We start from the raw sequence: 20,160 nt of genomic DNA, 5'->3' as shown, positions 1-20,160 counted from the left end.
ATGTGCACTCTGGCTTCTATTTCCTGTTTTCTTTGAAGTACTGTTTACTTTTTGCGTCGGTCACTTTTATCAACCTTTGCCTGCCTCATTAAGGAGGGCACATCTTCCTCAAGTTGACTAGCTGTAAGGAGAAGTGACTGTTACGTTTCCATGCGGGTGTTGTTGGTCTGGGGTAAAGAGACGGCAGGCAAAGACAAAAAGTAGTGCAGCAGGGAAGTGCACCAAAAAAGGCTGAACAGTCCCAAGAAGTATTGGGAAAGCTATATGCAGCATGGATGTACAGAGGACTTAAAGGCATAAAAAGAGGCATAAAAAGCATCCTGATCTGTAAAAGGGAACAGGTGTGTCCTGATCAGAGACAGGTGAGGGCGCCATCGCATAGGGGAAGTAGTGGAAACAAAAATAAGAGCGCTTTACATGAAATAATAAGAAATAAATGAATAACTATTACTAGTTGTCATGATAAAGCATGACAGTGATTTGGAATCTATTTCCAAGGAAAATGCTTTGTCGACTATTAAAGCAATTATTTTTATTTTATTTGCAAGTAATTGTGTTTTTTTTTGTGTGTTTTTTTGTCGACCCCGAAAGGGACAAGCGGTAGAAAAATGAATGGATGGATGGATGTCTCAAATATGTGATTTGTCCAGCGTATGGCGCTTTATGTAAAGCCACCACAAGAGGGCAGCAAAGGAAACCATAGCAACAGTGAGACGCCTGCACATATCAGAGTTGACTTTTAAAACAATAATAACTCAAAAGTATTTAACATGGAAAAAATACATCAAAGTTGGGTTATTTTTTAATTTTCTTTTTAATGAAATATTATGGCAAAAAGGGAAGCTGTTTGTTATTTTATCTCTAAATGATTTACCAGCGTAGTTTGTGTAAATAGACACTACAGTAACTAAAGGTTTCGTCTTTAGGCAGGAAAAAGCAAACATGATGAAATTATTTTATATGATTGTTTCATGATGTTGTATGTAGGAAAATACGCATTATAGAGGGAAATGTTTTCTTAAAAAAAAAACCTTACCATGAATAGGCATTGTGGTTTAAAATATACATTGTGCTTAATTGTCTTAGTTTTTTATTAAGGTTACATTGTGAAAAGGAGTAGGAAGAAGCAGAGCCCATGAAATAAAAAATAAAACGGATCTTTACTAACATGTAAATTAATAATTTATATCTTTATGGTTATGGTTTCATCGCATATTTACCTGTTCTCATTTCAACATGTTTGAAAAGGAGTAGGGAGAAGCGGAGCTTTTTCAATCTCATATCCAGAATAGAATAGAATAGAATGGACTTTATTGTCATTATATTTGCATATAACGAGATTGAGGAGGTGCGGTAGTGGGAACAAATATGGGGTAAAAATAAATAAATAATAAAATAAAATAAGTTACACCACAGGCAATAAAGAAAAAACTAACAAATGAAATAAACAGACTACTATCCGATAAGAATAATAAGCAATCATGTACAATATACAAAACACTATAGAAATACAAAATACTGTATATACAGAACAAGACAAGAGTAAGGGTAACATTGCACAGTAGGGGCAGTGTTTTTCAACCTTTTTTGAGCCTAGGCACATTTTTTGCGTTGAAAAAACCCGAAGGCTCACCGCCAGCAGAAATCATCAAATTTTAGTGGATTTTTCTCTTTTTTTGGTATTTTCCTGTAGCAGTTTCATGTCTTCCTTTGAGCGATATTTCCCCGCATCTACTTTGTCTTAGCAATCAAGGATATTTCAGTTGTTTTTATCCTTCTTTGTGGGGACATTGTTGATTGTCATGTCATGTTCGGATGTACTTTGTGGACGTCGCCTTTGCTCCACAGTAAGTCTTTGCTGTCGTCCAGCATTCTGTTTTTGTTTACTTTGTAGCCAGTTCAGTTTAGTTTGGTTCTGCAAGCTTCAATGCCTTTTCGTAGGAGCACTCACCTTGTGTTTATTTTTGGTTTAAGCAATAGACACCTTTTTACCTGCACGCTGCCTCCCGCTGTTTCCGACATCTACAAAGCAATTAGCTACCGGCTGCCACCTACTGATATGGAAGAGTATTACACGGTTACTCTGCCGACACTCAACAACAACACATCGTTTGCAGACTATAATTACTGGTTTGCGAAAAGTATTTTTAACCCAAATAGGTGAAATTAGTGTGCCGCGGCACAGTGGTTGAAAAACACTGCAGCCCTTTTCAATGTCATGTGTTTGTTCACTTCTGCAACACAAATCCATTGAATTAAGAATAAAATAATCAATAAAGGTTTCATGAATAAAGTTGCTAATAAAATGAGATTCACATAATTCGGTTTCAGTTTATTTCGAACATGCGTTCGATACAATGTAACGCATCACACAATTCCAGTTGTTTCATTACGGCACGTCCGAAAAGGAGTAGGAAGAAGCATACCATACCATAGCAATTTTATCCTTCTTCTCTGTAACAGAACAGTGAACAAATAAATATTACATAAATAATATACCATATAGAACGCCTCCCTAGGGAGGTGTTTCGGGCACGTCCGAGGTCACGGGGAAGACCCAGGACACGTTGGAAAGACTATCTCTACCGGCCGGCCTGGGAACGCCTCGGGATCCCCCGGCAGGAGCTGGACGAAGTGGCTGGGGAGAGGGAAGTCTGGGCTTCCCTGCTTAGGCTGCTGCCCCCGCGACCCGACCTCGGATAAGCGGAAGAAGATGGTTGGATGGATGGATATACCATACAATTATTAAATACATATATAATATTTGTCTCAATAGAAAAAAACACTTATAAATATAAATAAGATCATCAAATTTTTGGTAAGGTTCAAGATGTTTATCAGGATGCTAGTTGTACTTTGTAAACACTCGTATTAGTAGCCTAGCCTTAGTTATTTGTTTAATCCATTCCGTAATTTAATCCACATGTGGATATATCATACTTGCCAACCTTGAGACCTCCGATTTCGGGAGGTGGGGTGGGGGGCGTGGTTGGGGGCGTGTTTAAGAGGGGAGGAGTATATTGACAGCTAGGATTCACCAAGTCAAGTATTTCATACATATACATATACATATACATATATATATATATGTATATATATATATACACATCCTGAAAATATGCAAACAAAACTGTGTTTGGATAATTGATACTTCAAACTTGCATAAATAAATCTTGAGGAATATAACATAACTTGGCTTCTGAGAGCTTCAAAATGTAATGAATAAAATGCGAAAGTTGTTGATAAACAAGCAATTATTTTAATAATTAAATACGGGCATTTTAAATGAATTAATATGATCATTTAAAATTAATTATTTCAAATATGTTTATTTTAATGTATAATTCTATGGCTAGATGTAATAAGGAGTCAGAAAAAATAAAAAATAAAAATACAATTAATTTTGATGTTTTTAGCAAAAAAATTTTTTTTTTTTTAAAGTAATAAATATATTTATTTTTAGGTAAGATAAACATAATAATACAATTTATCTCTAGTCTGGATGATTTAGTTCTTGTCACCCTGTTGTCCTCACTCAGGTCCGCATGGAGCTGCAGGGGGCGTGGCCTCCAGCTCCGGCTGAAAATCGGGAGATTTTCGGGAGAATATTTGTCCCGGGAGGTTTTCGGGAGAGGCGCTGAATTTCGGGAGTCTCCCGGAAAGTTCGGGAGGGTTGGCAAGTATGGGATATATTCAATATTTTATGGTCGCTTTAAGCACATCTTATTGAGAATGTATATTTCTGTGTATCAATAAAGACTAATATTGTGGTAAATAACTACTGTTGTGTGTTGTTGGGTCACATGACCTCAACACTCTCGCGCCAGTCCGTTCGTTCTCACGCACGACTCTGATTGGTCGTCACCCGGATAGAGCCGACCAATCAGAGGGCTCTATCTTCCCCAAGCGTCCCGTTGCCAGACGGTTGCCCCGTAACCTAAAGATAGCTCCTCCCCCTCCTTGTCGGAAGTCACCTCTCTGTGGAAGCAGCACCTTCATTTAACTGTGCCAAGTGAGTAAAAACCGTGTTTCTAACGTTTCACTTTGACCGTGGTCACCCTCAGAGAGAGAAACACGTTGAGCGCGTTAACTCGTGTATGTGTCATAAATACATAGAGGCAGGTGTTGAAGTTGTAACAAAAATGGCTGCAGTTACACGAGCAGTCCAGCGGGCGACAGGCTTCTTCCTCGCTAGTGGAATTAACATAAAACCAATGGCAGCCCAGAACTAGCGCCCTCCCATAACCGGCGTCGTGTCACCCACACTCTGGATTTGATGTACACCATGACATTTGAGGAATTAAGTGGGTTAGACCCATCTAAGTCTAAGACTAGATGTGACCAATGTAAATCTCAGACTCGAGCTGACCAATCTAAGTGTAAGACTAGATGTGAACAATCAAAGTCTAAGACTAGACCTGACCAATCTAAGTCTAAGACTAGACCTGACCAATCTAAGTCTAAGACTAGATGTGAACAATCTAAGTCAAAGACTAGACCAGACCAATCTAAGTCTCAGACTAGATGTGACCAATCTAAGTCTAAGACTAGATGTGACCAATATAAGTCTCAGGCTAGATGTGACCAATCTAAGACTAAGACTAGATCTGACCAATCTAAGTCTAAAACTAGTTCTGACCAATCCGAGTCTAAGACTAGATGTGACCAATCTAAGACTAGATGTGAACAATCTAAGTCTAAGACTGGACCTGACCAATCTAAGTCTTAGACTAGATGTGACCAATCTAAGTCTAAGACTAGATGTGACCAATCTAAGTCTCAGGCTAGATGTGACCAATCTAAGACTAAGACTAGGTGTGAACAATATAAGTCTAAGACTAGACCTGACCAATCTAAGTCTAAGACTAGATGTGACCAATCTAAGTCTAAGACTAGATGTGACCAATCTAAGACTAGATGTGACCAATGTAAGTCTCAAACTAGATCTGACCAATCTAAGTCTAAGACTAGATGTGACCAATCTAAGTCTAAGACTAGATGTGACCAATCTAAGTCTAAGACTAGATGTGACCAATCTAAGTCTAAGATTAGAGCCGACTAATCTAAGTTATAGACTAGATGTGACCAATCTAAGACTAGATGTGACCAATCTATGACTAGATGTGACCAATGTAAGTCTCAGACTAGATCTGACCGATCTAAGTCTAAGACTAGATCTGACCAATCTAAGTCTAAGACGAGATGTGACCAATCTAAATCTAAGACTAGACCTGACTAATCTAAGTCTAAGACTAGACCAGACCAATCTAAGTCTAAAACTAGATCTGACCAATCTAAGTTTAAAACGAGATGTGACCAATCTAAGACTAAGACTAGATCTGACCAATCTAAGTCTAAGACTAGATGTGACCAATCTAAGTCTAAGACTAGATGTGACCAATCTAAGTCTCAGGCTAGCTGTGACCAATCTAAGTCCAAGACTAGATGTGACCAATAGAAGACTAGTTGTGACCAATGTAAATCTCAGATTAGAGCCAACCAATCTAAATCCAAGACTAGATGTGACCAATCTAAGACTAGATGTGACCAATGTAGGTCTCAGACTCGATCTGACCAATCTAAGTCTAAGACTAGATGTGACCAATCTAAGTCTAAGACTAGATCTGACCAATCTAAGTCTAAAACTAGATGTGACAAATGTAAGTCTTAGACTAGATGTTACCAAACTAGTCTAAGACTAGATGTTACCAAACTAGTCTAAGACTAGATGTGACAAATGTAAGTCTAAGACTAGATGTGACCAATGTAAGTCTCAAACTAGATCTGACCAATCTAAGTCTAAGACTAGATGTGACCAATCTAAGTCTAAGACTAGATGTGACCAATCTAAGTCTAAGACTAGATGTGACCAATCTAAGTCTAAGATTAGAGCCGACTAATCTAAGTTATAGACTAGATGTGACCAATCTAAGACTAGATGTGACCAATCTATGACTAGATGTGACCAATGTAAGTCTCAGACTAGATCTGACCGATCTAAGTCTAAGACTAGATCTGACCAATCTAAGTCTAAGACGAGATGTGACCAATCTAAATCTAAGACTAGACCTGACTAATCTAAGTCTAAGACTAGACCAGACCAATCTAAGTCTAAAACTAGATCTGACCAATCTAAGTTTAAAACGAGATGTGACCAATCTAAGACTAAGACTAGATCTGACCAATCTAAGTCTAAGACTAGATGTGACCAATCTAAGTCTAAGACTAGATGTGACCAATCTAAGTCTCAGGCTAGCTGTGACCAATCTAAGTCCAAGACTAGATGTGACCAATAGAAGACTAGTTGTGACCAATGTAAATCTCAGATTAGAGCCAACCAATCTAAATCCAAGACTAGATGTGACCAATCTAAGACTAGATGTGACCAATGTAGGTCTCAGACTCGATCTGACCAATCTAAGTCTAAGACTAGATGTGACCAATCTAAGTCTAAGACTAGATCTGACCAATCTAAGTCTAAAGCTAGATGTGACAAATGTAAGTCTTAGACTAGATGTTACCAAACTAGTCTAAGACTAGATGTTACCAAACTAGTCTAAGACTAGATGTGACAAATGTAAGTCTAAGACTAGATGTGACCAATCTAAGTCTAAGACTAGATGTGACCAATTTAAGTCTCAAGCTAGATGTGACCAATCTAAGTCTAAGACTAGGTGTGACCAATATAAGACTAGATGTGACCAATGTAAATCTCAGATTAGAGCCGACCAATCTAAATCCAAGACTTTTTTTTTGTTTTTTCATGTATATATTCATTTCACACCATATTCATTGCACTTCTACATTTTTTATATTTCTATATATTTGCACATTGTTTTTCTAGCATGCACACATCGCACTGTATGGAATGGCCTCAATCTCGTTACCTTGCGTAATGACAATAAAGCTGATTCTGATTCTGATGTGACCAATCTAAGACTAGATGTGACCAATTTAAGACGAGATGTGACCAATTTAAGACTAGATGTGACCAATCTAAGTCTCAGACTAGATGTGACCAATCTAAGACTAGGTGTGACCAATCTAAGACTAGGTGTGACCAATCTAAGACTAGATGTGACCAATTTAAGACTAGATGTGACCAATGTAAGTCTCAGACTAGATGTGACCAATCTAAGACTAGATGTGACCGATCTAAGACTAGATGTGACCAATCTAAGATTAGATGTGACCAATCTAAGTCTAAGACTATATGTGACCAATCTAAGTCTCAGGCTAGATGTTACCAAACTAGTCTAAGACTAGATGTGACAAATGTAAGTCTAAGACTAGATCTGACCAATCTAAGACTAGGTGTGACCAATCTAAGACCAGGTGTGACCAATCTAAGACTAGATGTGACCAATTTAAGACTAGATGTGACCAATGTAAGTCTCAGACTAGATGTGACCAATCTAAGACTAGATGTGACCGATCTAAGACTAGATGTGACCAATCTAAGTCTCAGGCTAGATGTGACCAATCTAAGTCTAAGACTAGATGTGACCAATATAAGACTAGATGTGACCAATGTAAATCTCAGTTTAGAGCCGACCAATCTAAGTCCAAGACTAGATGTGACCAATCTAAGACTAGATGTGACCAATCTAAGACGAGATGTGACCAATTTAAGACTAGATGTGACCAATGTAAGTCTCAGACTAAATGTGACCAATCTAAGACTAGATGTGACCAATGTAAGTCTTAGACTAGATATTACCAAACTAGTCTAAGACTAGATGTGACAAATGTAAGTCTAAAACTAAATCTGACCAATCTAAGACTAGGTGTGACCAATCTAAGACAAGATGTGACCAATGTAAGTCTCAGACTAGATGTGACCAATCTAAGACTAGATGTGACCAATTTAAGACTAGATGTGACCAATGTAAATCTTAGACTAGATGTTACCAAACTAGTCTAAGACTAGATGTGACCAATGTAAATCTTAGACTAGATGTTACCAAACTAGTCTAAGACTAGATGTGACAAATATAAGTCTAAGACTAGATCTGACCAATCTAAGACTAGATCTGACCAATCTAAGACCAGGTGTGACCAATCTAAGTGTGAGACTAGATGTGACTTAGTTGTAACAAAAATGGCTGCAGTTACACGAGCAGTCCAGCGGGCGACAGGCTTCTTCCTCGCTAGTGGAATTAACATAGGACCAATGGCAGCGGCCACGCGAACTAGCACCCTCCCATAACCAGTGTGGTGTCACACACACACACTCACACACTCACACACACACACTTGACGTGAAAGTGCTCGACTTCCACCTCAGTCAGTGCCAGGAAGCGAACACGACAGTTGGCTCTAGCGTGGATCTGGATTTGATGTACACCATGACATTTGAGGAATTAAGTGGGGATTACTCTCAAGAAAGGTATTTGCCACTTCTTTTTTTTTTGACGTGTCTGCTTCGTGTGCGTGTTTTTTTTTGACGCGTCGTGCAAACTGGCCACTTTCAGGTCACGTGACGTGTTTCTCTTTGATTAACGGCTCAAAGAGATGGAGAAAAAGGGTCAAAATGTTCCCTTCTTTCATCTCACTCTCTCACCCCCCGAGCTCCGTGGGGCTGCCAGCACTCTTCCAGCCGGCGAGCAGACACGGACGCATGATCGCGGGCTCATGTGCTCCCATCTTCCGCAGCTCTTGATAACATTTCTGGGGGTGTTTTGCAGAATGGATTCAGTGGCCAAAGCTTTAGAAGAAGTTCTGGGCAGAGCCCTCGCAAGAGGGTGCACCACCGTGGGCGTCTACGAAGCTGCCAAGTCCCTCAACGAGTAAGTACAAGTTGGGAGAGTCCGTGGGTTATTGTGCAAAAAGTTGCTGTCATTATACCGTGTGCACAGAACTTTCCTTACAGTCGTCATAGCAACGTGGGCCCAAGTTTGCAATGTCATGTCAGCCAGGCCATATAATGCACGTTTTATTTAGTACTTTTATGCAGAGGCGTTCCGTGCGTTTCCCACCTAGGCATTCAGTGACCACCTCTCAAAATACCATCATTTATGTCACCACATGACCATTGCTGGAGAAATACTGTACAGCAGGGATGTCAGAACTCAAATACAGAGTGGGCCGAAATTTAAAACTGAACAAAGCCGTGGGCCAAGGTTGAACAAATGAACCTTTTAATAGGGACCCAAACCAGTTTTGCATTGAATATTGAACAATCAAGGCTTATATAACGTTATAATGGCATGCAAATAATAATAATTCAAAAATATCAATGGCATATCAAAGAAAATTTGAAATAAGAATTGAATGCCTCTTTTCTCTTTGCAGCCTTCTGAGGTAAATATCAAAATAAACTTTTTCCACAAGCTAATAATACATTTGAAAATAAAATAACAATAATGGATGAATCAAACATTCAAGTAGCAAGAGAAAGTGCATGAATAAAACGTTAATTATTGCTCAGTTTGCTACACTGATTTGCTTTAACACTGAATATGGAACAAGCGACGCTTATATACCGTATTTTTCGGAGTGTAAGTCGCACCTGCCGAAAATGCATAATAAAGAAGGAAAAAAAACATATATAAGCCGCACTGGAGCCCGGCCAAACTATGAAAAAAACTGCGACTTATAGTCCGAAAAATACGGTAACTTAATAGTGCAAAATCAACTTTCAAAAAACAAACGAAAAAACATCAATGGTTTTTAAATACAATTAAAAAAAAAAAATGGAATGCCGCTTTTCTATTTGCAGCCTTCTGAGGTAAATATCAAAATAAACTTTTTCCACAAGCTAATAATACATTTGAAAATAAAATAATAATAATTGATGAATCGAACATTCAAGCCTTGAAGTAGCAAGAGGAAAGTGCATGAATAAAACGTTAATTATTGCTCAGTTTGCTACACTGATTTGCTTTAACTGAATATGGAACAAGCGACGCTTATATACTTTTAATTTTCGGAGTGTAAGTCGCACCTGCCGAAAATGCATAATAAAGAAGGAAAAAAAACATATATAAGACGCACTGGAGCCCGGCCAAACTATGACAAAAACTGCGACTTATAGTCCGAAAAATACGGTAACTTACTAGTGCAAAATCAACTTTTAAAAACAAACGAAAAAACATCAATGGTATATTAAATACAATTTAAAAAAAAAATGGAATGCCGCTTTTCTATTTGCAGCCTTCTGAGGTAAATATCAAAATAAACTGTTTCCACAAGCTAATAATACATTTGAAAATAAAATAACAATAATGGATGAATCGAACATTCAAGCCTTGAAGTAGCAAGAGAAAGTGCATGAATAAAACGTTAATTATTGCTCAGTTTGCTACACTGATTTGCTTTAACACTGAATATGGAACAAGCGACGCTTATATACCGTATTTTTCGGAGTATAAGTCGCACCTGCCGAAAATGCATAATAAAGAAGGAAAAAAACAACTATGAAAAAAACTGCGACTTATAGTCCGAAAAATACGGTAACTTAATAGTGCAAAATCAACTTTCAAAAAACAAACGAAAAAACATCAATGGTTTTTAAATACAATTTAAAAAAAAAATGGAATGCCACTTTTCTATTTGCAGCCTTCTGAGGTAAATATCAAAATAAACTTTTTCCACAGGCTAATAATACATTTGAAAATAAAATAACAATAAGCCTTGAAGTAGCAAGAGGAAAGTGCATGAATAAAACATTAATTATTGCTCAGTTTGCTACACTGATTTGCTTTAACACTGAATATGGAACAAGCGACGCTTATATACCGTATTTTTCGGAGTATAAGTCGCACCGGAGTATAAGTCGCACCTGCCGAAAACGCATAATAAAGAAGGGAAAAAAACATATAAGCCGCACTGGAGCCCGGCCAAACTATGAAAAAATCTGCGACTTATAGTCCGAAAAATACGGTTACTTAATAGTGCAAAATCAACTTTCAAAAAAACAAACGAAAAAACATCAATGGTATATTACAGGGGTCGGCAACCCAAAATGTTGAAAGAGCCATATTGGACCAAAAATACAAAAACAAATCTGTCTGGAGCCGCAACAAATTAAAAGCCATATTACATACAGATAGTGTGTCATGAGATACATAGAGCTAGCCTAAATAGCATGTTAGCATCGATTAGCTTGCAGTCATGCAGTGACCAAATATGTCTGATTAGCACTCCACACAAGTCAATAACATCAACAAAACTCACCTTTGTGCATTCATGCACAACGTTAAAAGTTTGGTGGACAAAATGAGACAGAAAAAGAAGTGGCATAAAACACGTCCTAGAAAGTCGGAGAAAGTTATACAAGTAAACAAACTACGGTGAGTTCAAGGACCGCCAAAATTAGTAGGACAAAACGGCACTCGCCAAATACTCGAATCAGTGAAGCATGTTTAATATAAACAGTGTGCTTTATAACAATTAGGGAGGTTTGTGTCATGTTTGTCCTCCTACAGAAACCATATTATAACAAAAAAATATATATATTTTTTCCCCTCATCTTTTTCCATTTTTCATACATTTTTGAAAAAGCTCCAGAGAGCCACCAGGGCGGCGCTAAAGAGCCGCATGCGTCTCTAGAGCCGCAGGTTGCCGACCCCTGGTATATTAAATACAATAAAATAAAAAAAATGGAATGCCTCTTTTCTATTTGCAGTCTTCTGAGGTAAATATCAACATTAACTTTTTCCACAGGCTAATACATTTAAAAATAAAATAACAATGAATAAATCAACCATTCAGGCCTTTTTACTGCTCAGTTTGCAACACACTCATCTAATCTGATGTGCCCAAGCCAGATACCTGCCATCTTTTTCTGGGATGCTAGTTCATTAATGTCGAAGTTGGGGGGCAGGGTTTGTTGTTGGTATGAGTTATTGCTGCAAGGGGTTCTGGGTATTTGTTCTGTTGTGTTTATGTTGTGTTACGGTGTTCTCCCGAAATGTGTTTGTCATTCTTGTTTGGTGTGGTTTCATAGTGTGGCGCATAGTTGTAACAGTGTTAAAGTTGTTTATGCGGCCACCCTCAGTGTGACCTGTATGGCTGTTGATCAAGTATGCCTTGCTTTCAATTATGTGTGTGTAGAAGCCGCATATATCATGAGACAGGGGCCGGCACGCTGTTTGTATGGAGGAAAAGGAGACGTGACGACAGGTTGTAGAAGACGCTAAAGGCAGTGCCTTTAAGGCACGCCCCCAATATTGTTGTCCGGGTGGAAATCGGGAGAAATTCGGGAGAATGGTTGCCCCGGGAGACTTTCGGGAGGGGCACTGAAAATCGGGAGGGTTGGCAAGTATGAGTACACCACCGCTGTATAATACCGGCGGGCCAGCTCTAATGTTAATTTGATATTGCCTCAAGGGCCAAATGAACTTACACGGCGGGCCAAATTTGGCCCACGGGCCAGAGTTTGACACCCATGCTATACAGGAACATGATTACTGGGCATTGTACAAACTGGGTTATTTTAAGTTAAAGTTAAAGTTAAAGTACCATTGTTTGTCACACAACACTAGGTGTGGTGAAATTTGTCCTCTGCATTTGACCCATCCCCTGTCAGGACTTGGTCCTTGGGGTTGGTTTTTCCGGAAGGCAACGGAAAGTTGGCTCGGGCGAGACGGGAATGTGAGTACATGATTTGATTTAATATTATCAAAAAAAGAACAAACGAAAGGCGCGCACAATGGCGGAGGTAAAAGACTTGGCTAATGCAAACAAAACTTGCACAAAGGCAGAAACTGTGAACAATGAAACAAAAACTTACTTGGCATTATGCAGAGTGACGATAAAGAGTGTCAGGGGTATGATGTCGCCAGGGAGACTTTTCCATGGCAACAATGGGTTTAAATAATAGTGACATGATTAAAGACAGGTGCGTGAGTCGCGAGGGCAGGTGAAAACTAATGGGTTGCTATGGTGACAAACAAGAGTGCACAATGAGTCCAAACGTGGGACAGGTGAAACTAATGGGTAACCATGGAAACAAGACAAGGGAGTGAAAAGCAGGAACTAAAAAGAGTAAAAAAAAACAAGCAGAACATAACTTAAACAAAACATGATCACACCCCCTGGGAGGTGAGGGGAGCAGTGGGCAGCAGCGGTGCCGCGCCCAGGAATCATTTTTGGTGATTTAACCCCCAATTCATTGCTCCCCTCACCTACGCTACTGTATTTTAATGTTGGTCGTTGTGGTGATACTTGGAGACAAAAGACTGAGAACCACTGGTGTATATTACACGTGTGTGTTAGTCATTTTGTGCAAAGTCCGTTAGCTACATCACACATTTGCACTCTGACAACTTTTTGTTATGCACATGCACTACTTTGTGTGTACATGTTATACACACAACTTTATATTTTGTACATTCTGCACACAACTTTGTATTTTATACATTCTGCACACAACTTGGTATTTTATACATTTTGCACACAACTTGGTATTTTATACATTCTGCACACAAGTTGGTATTTTACTCATTCTGCACACAACTTGGTATTTTACACATTCTGCACACAACTTGGTATTTTATACATTCTGCACACAACTTTGTATTTTATACATTCTGCACACAACTTGGTATTTTACTCATTCTGCACACAACTTGGTATTTTACACATTTTGCACACAACTTGGTATTTTACACATTCTGCACACAAGTTGGTATTTTACACATTCTGCACACAACTTGGTATTTTACACATTCTGCACACAACTTGGTATTTTATACATTCTGCACACAACTTGGTATTTTATACATTTAGCACACAACTTGGTATTTTATACATTCTGCACACAACTTGGTATTTTACACATTTTGCACACAACTTGGTATTTTATACATTCTGCACACAACTTGGTATTTTATACATTTAGCACACAACTTGGTATTTTATGCATTCTGCACACAACTTGGTATTTTATACATTTAGCACACAACTTGGTATTTTATGCATTCTGCACACAACTTGGTATTTTATACATTTTGCACACAAGTTGGTATTTTATACATTTTGCACACAAGTTGGTATTTTAAACATTCTGCACACAACTTGGTATTTTATACATTCTGCACACAACTTGGTATTTTACACATTCTGCACACAACTTGGTATTTTACCCATTCTGTACACAACTTGGTATTTTATACATTCTGCACACAACTTGGTATTTTGTACATTTTGCACACAACTTGGTATTTTATACATTCTGCACACAACTTGGTATTTTATACATTTAGCACACAACTTGGTATTTTACACATTCTGCACACAACTTGGTATTTTATACATTCTGCACACAACTTGGTATTTTACACATTCTGCACACAACTTGGTATTTTATACATTCTGCACACAACTTGGTATTTTATACATTCTGCACACAACTTGGTATTTTATACATTCTGCACACAACTTGGTATTTTACTCATTCTGCACACAACTTGGTATTTTACACATTCTGCACTCAACTTGGTATTTTACACATTCTGCACACAACTTGGTATTTTGTACATTTTGCACACAACGTGGTATTTTATACATTCTGCACACAACTTTGTATTTTATACATTCTGCACACAACTTGGTATTTTACTCATTCTGCACACAACTTGGTATTTTATACATTTAGCACACAACTTGGTATTTTATACATTCTGCACACAACTTGGTATTTTACACATTCTGCACACAACTTGGTATTTTATACATTCTGCACACAACTTGGTATTTTATACATTCTGCACACAACTTGGTATTTTACTCATTCTGCACACAACTTGGTATTTTACACATTCTGCACTCAACTTGGTATTTTACACATTCTGCACACAACTTGGTATTTTGTACATTTTGCACACAACGTGGTATTTTATACATTCTGCACACAACTTTGTATTTTATACATTCTGCACACAACTTGGTATTTTACTCATTCTGCACACAACTTGGTATTTTATACATTTAGCACACAACTTGGTATTTTATACATTCTGCACACAACTTGGTATTTTACACATTCTGCACACAACTTGGTATTTTATACATTCTGCACACAACTTGGTATTTTACACATTCTGCACACAACTTGGTATTTTATACATTCTGCACACAACTTGGTATTTTATACATTTAGCACACAACTTGGTATTTTACACATTCTGCACACAACTTGGTATTTTATACATTCTGCACACAACTTGGTATTTTACACATTCTGCACACAACTTGGTATTTTATACATTCTGCACACAACTTGGTATTTTATACATTCTGCACACAACTTGGTATTTTACTCATTCTGCACACAACTTGGTATTTTACACATTCTGCACTCAACTTGGTATTTTACACATTCTGCACACAACTTGGTATTTTGTACATTTTGCACACAACGTGGTATTTTATACATTCTGCACACAACTTTGTATTTTATACATTCTGCACACAACTTGGTATTTTACTCATTCTGCACACAACTTGGTATTTTATACATTTAGCACACAACTTGGTATTTTACACATTCTGCACACAACTTGGTATTTTATACATTCTGCACACAACTTGGTATTTTACACATTCTGCACACAACTTGGTATTTTATACATTATGCACACAACTTGGTATTTTATACATTCTGCACACAACTTGGTATTTTATACATTCTGCACACAACTTGGTATTTTACTCATTCTGCACACAACTTGGTATTTTACACATTCTGCACTCAACTTGGTATTTTACACATTCTGCACACAACTTGGTATTTTAAACATTCTGCACACAACTTGGTATTTTATACATTTTGCACACAACTTGGTATTTTATACATTCTGCACACAGCTTGGTATTGTATACATTTTGCACACAACTTGGTATTTTATACATTTTGCACACAACTTGGTATTTTAAACATTCTGCACACAACTTGGTATTTTAAACATTCTGCACACAACTTGGTATTTTATACATTCTGCACACAACTTGGTAGTTTATACATTCTGCACACAACTTGCTATTTTATACATTCTGCACACAAGTTTGTTTTTTACACATTCTACACACAACTTATTTTACACATTCTGCACACAACTTGGTATTTTACACATTCTGCACACAACTTGCTATTTTACACATTCTGCACACAAGTTTGTTTTTTACACATTCTGCACACAACTTGGTATTTTACACATTCTGCACACAACTTGGTATTTTACACATTCTGCACACAACTTGGTATTTTATACATTCTGCACACAACTTGATATTTTACACATTCTGCACACAACTTGGTATTTTACACATTCTGCACACAACTTGGTATTTTACACATTCTGCACACAACTTGGTATTTTATACATTCTGCACACAACTTGATATTTTACACATTCTGCACACAACTTGGTATTTTACACATTCTGCACACAACTTGGTATTTTAAACATTCTGCACACAACTTGGTATTTTATACATTTTGCACACAACTTGGTATTTTATACATTCTGCACACAGCTTGGTATTTTATACATTTTGCACACAACTTGGTATTTTATACATTTTGCACACAACTTGGTATTTTATACATTCTGCACACAGCTTGGTATTGTATACATTCTGCACACAGCTTGGTATTTTATACATTTTGCACACAACTTGGTATTTTATACATTTAGCACACAACTTGGTATTTTATGCATTCTGCACACAACTTGGTATTTTATACATTTTGCACACAACTTGGTATTTTAAACATTCTGCACACAACTTGGTATTTTAAACATTCTGCACACAACTTGGTATTTTATACATTCTGCACACAACTTGGTAGTTTATACATTCTGCACACAACTTGCTATTTTATACATTCTGCACACAAGTTTGTTTTTTACACATTCTACACACAACTTATTTTACACATTCTGCACACAACTTGGTATTTTACACATTCTGCACACAACTTGCTATTTTACACATTCTGCACACAAGTTTGTTTTTTACACATTCTGCACACAACTTGGTATTTTACACATTCTGCACACAACTTGGTATTTTACACATTCTGCACACAACTTGGTATTTTATACATTCTGCACACAACTTGATATTTTACACATTCTGCACACAACTTGGTATTTTACACATTCTGCACACAACTTGGTATTTTATACATTCTGCACACAACTTGATATTTTACACATTCTGCACACAACTTGGTATTTTACACATTCTGCACACAACTTGGTATTTTATACATTCTGCACACAACTTGGTATTTTATACATTCTGCACACAACTTGATATTTTACACATTCTGCACACAACTTGGTATTTTACACATTCTGCACACAACTTGGTATTTTACACATTCTGCACACAACTTGGTATTTTATACATTTTGCACACAACTTGGTATTTTAAACATTCTGCACACAACTTGGTATTTTATACATTTTGCACACAACTAGGTATTTTACACATTCTGCACACAACTTGGTATTTTACACATTCTGCACACAACTTGGTATTTTACACATTCTGCACACAACTTATTATTTTACACATTCTCCACACAACTTGGTATTTTTTGCACAGTATCTTGCTCTTACAACCTTTGCCAACTGTCTTAGTGTACGCACAGGACACATTGTAGTTTGTGCGGAGATGTCTCTTGGTAGTGTGCTCGCCATGTAACTAACACACGTTCTGCACGTTGTAATGTCTCCATGATGTACTTTGTCAGACGTACAATAAGCCTCTATTGTCATCCTTCTCCCACAGGGACCCTGATAACGTGGTCCTGTGCATCTTGGCCACCGATGACGAAGACGAGGAGGACGTGGCCTTGCAGATCCACTTCACGCTCATTCAGGCCTTCTGCTGCGAGAATGACATCAACATCCTGAGAGTGAACAACACCCGGCGCCTGGCAGAAATACTGGGCGGAGGGGGTGGCAAACAGAATGGCGGGGAGCCCCTGGACCTCCACTGTGTCCTTGTCACCGTAAGTGTAATGTTGTACAAGTGCATTGTTTATAGCAGGGGCGTCCAAACGGCGTCCTCAGTTTGGCAAGACGTCACAAGTGTAATCAGTGTCAACAGTTTTATTGAAGAGCTGACAGTCTTAATTGCTACACGTTTGCTGCCAGTAAATTCATGTCAATGACCATAAATGGAACATTGAAGTGTACACAGCACAGCATTCACCTATATGACCCATTCCAAACGACCTTTCCCCCGCTTGGCACAAACTGCAACCAACATAGAAGTACTACACACACAGTCACACGTTACACAACTTGCTCACTGAACTTTGTGGATATTATGAAAAAAAATGTCCAATCCCTTTACATAATTCAAAATTACACCCATTTTAAAACCACTACAATGCATGATGGGAAAAATGCAAAACACTCTCGCCACACTTATCCATGTTTGGTGCATTTTGTGTATGTGTATATATGTATAAATACATATGTGTGTATAAATGTGTATGTATATATGTATGTATATATGTGTGTATACATATATGTGTTTATATGTATACATATATATATATATATATTTGTGTGTATATATATGTTATATTTATATATGTGTGTATATGTGTATGTATATATGTATATATATATATATATGTATATGTATGTATGTATGTATGTATGTATATGTATCTATATATATCCATTATATTAAAATATTATGTATATACTGTACAGATACAGACTCATATAGGCTATATTTGTGTGTAATATATATATATATATATATATATATATATATATATATATATATATATATATATATATATATATATAGTGTGTGTATATGTGTGTGTATATATGTATATACCTATATAAATGTATATATGTGTGTATCTATGTGCATATGTACATATGTATATACGTACTATATATGTATAAATACATATGTGTGTATATATGTGTATGTATATATGTATGTTTATATGTGTATACATATGTGTTTATATATATATACATATATATTTGTGTGTGTATATATATGTTATATATATATATGTGTATATATGTATATACCTATATAAATGTATATATGTGTGTATCTATGTGCTTATGTACATATGTGTGTGTATATATGTGTGTATATATGTATATACGTACTATATATGTGTATATATGTATAAATACATATGTGTGTATATATGTGTATGTATATATGTATGTTTATATGTGTGTATACATATATGTGTTTATATATATACATATATATAGTTGTGTGTGTATATATATATATATATATATGTGTGTATATATGTATATACCTATATAAATGTATATATGTGTGTATCTATGTGCATATGTACATATGTGTGTGTATATATGTATATACGTACTATATATGTGTATATATGTATAAATACATATATATATATATATATATATTTGTGTGTATATATATATATGTTATATATATATGTGTGTATATACATATGTATATATGTGTGTATATATATATATATATATATATATATATGTGTATTTATGTATGTTTGTATGTGTATCTATATATATCCATTATATTAAAATATTATGTATATACTGTACAGATACAGACTCATATATATATATATATATATATATATATATATATATATATATATATATATATACTTATAGTTACTTTCCGTGCTTTTGGCTTTTTTTTTAGCCCAAAGTGGCCCCAAGTCAAAAAGTTTGGACACCCCTTGTTTAAAGCAACATGAAGGGGAAAAACTGCGGTGCCTTCTGGGGAAGCCGCACAGGACTCCTCCCGCCTCTGACTTTGGGAGGAATGTGGTCCGAGGAACCACCTCATGTTCACGTCCTCCCACACAGAGGCTTCTTGTGCGTTTGCAGGCGTGTGTGACTCACTTGCCCTCTTTTTTTCCAGAGCCCGGAGGAGTCGTCATGGCAGGACACGGCGCTGAGCAAGGCGCTGAGCAAGGTGAAGCACTTCTGCAGCGAGTGCCGATGTCTGGACCAGTGGGTGCCAGTCATCAACCTCCCTGAACGATGAACTTTGCTGCACCTGCCAAGAAAAGCCAATCAGTCCAAGAATCAGCACAAGAATGGACATTCTATCACGAGCGAATCGAGCTCCAAATCACTACTCGGGTTGGAAAACGACCCTGTTGAGTAGATGGGATCCGTTTAAAAAAGGAAGAAAAAAAAA

The 20,160-nt window shown here is 36.9% G+C and overlaps 1 protein-coding gene across 2 annotated transcripts in view; it reads left to right on the top strand.

Moving 5' to 3' along the window:
* Positions 1-3,950: 3,950 nt before the first annotated feature.
* gadd45aa (growth arrest and DNA-damage-inducible, alpha, a) overlaps positions 3,951-20,160 on the top strand; it is a 16,602-nt gene continuing 392 nt past the window's right edge. The window contains exons 1-4 of one of the 2 annotated variants that reach the window (XM_061941319.2): positions 3,951-4,012; positions 8,688-8,789; positions 17,749-17,971; positions 19,879-20,160. The exon at positions 19,879-20,160 is cut by the window's right edge and continues 392 nt beyond it. In XM_061941319.2, coding sequence (XP_061797303.1) covers positions 8,689-8,789; positions 17,749-17,971; positions 19,879-20,004 — 450 coding nt within the window. In that variant the 5' untranslated portion in view covers positions 3,951-4,012; position 8,688 and the 3' untranslated portion in view covers positions 20,005-20,160. Of the gene's footprint in view, positions 4,013-8,229; positions 8,390-8,687; positions 8,790-17,748; positions 17,972-19,878 lie in introns of those variants that run through there. The other variant, XM_061941311.2, reaches the window with a different exon arrangement.

This window comes from Nerophis lumbriciformis, linkage group LG03, assembly GCF_033978685.3.
Source record: "Nerophis lumbriciformis linkage group LG03, RoL_Nlum_v2.1, whole genome shotgun sequence".
NCBI lineage: Eukaryota > Metazoa > Chordata > Actinopteri > Syngnathiformes > Syngnathidae > Nerophis > Nerophis lumbriciformis.
The sequence above is the reverse complement of the archived record's forward strand: the minus strand, read 5'-3'. Positions and strand labels throughout refer to the sequence as shown.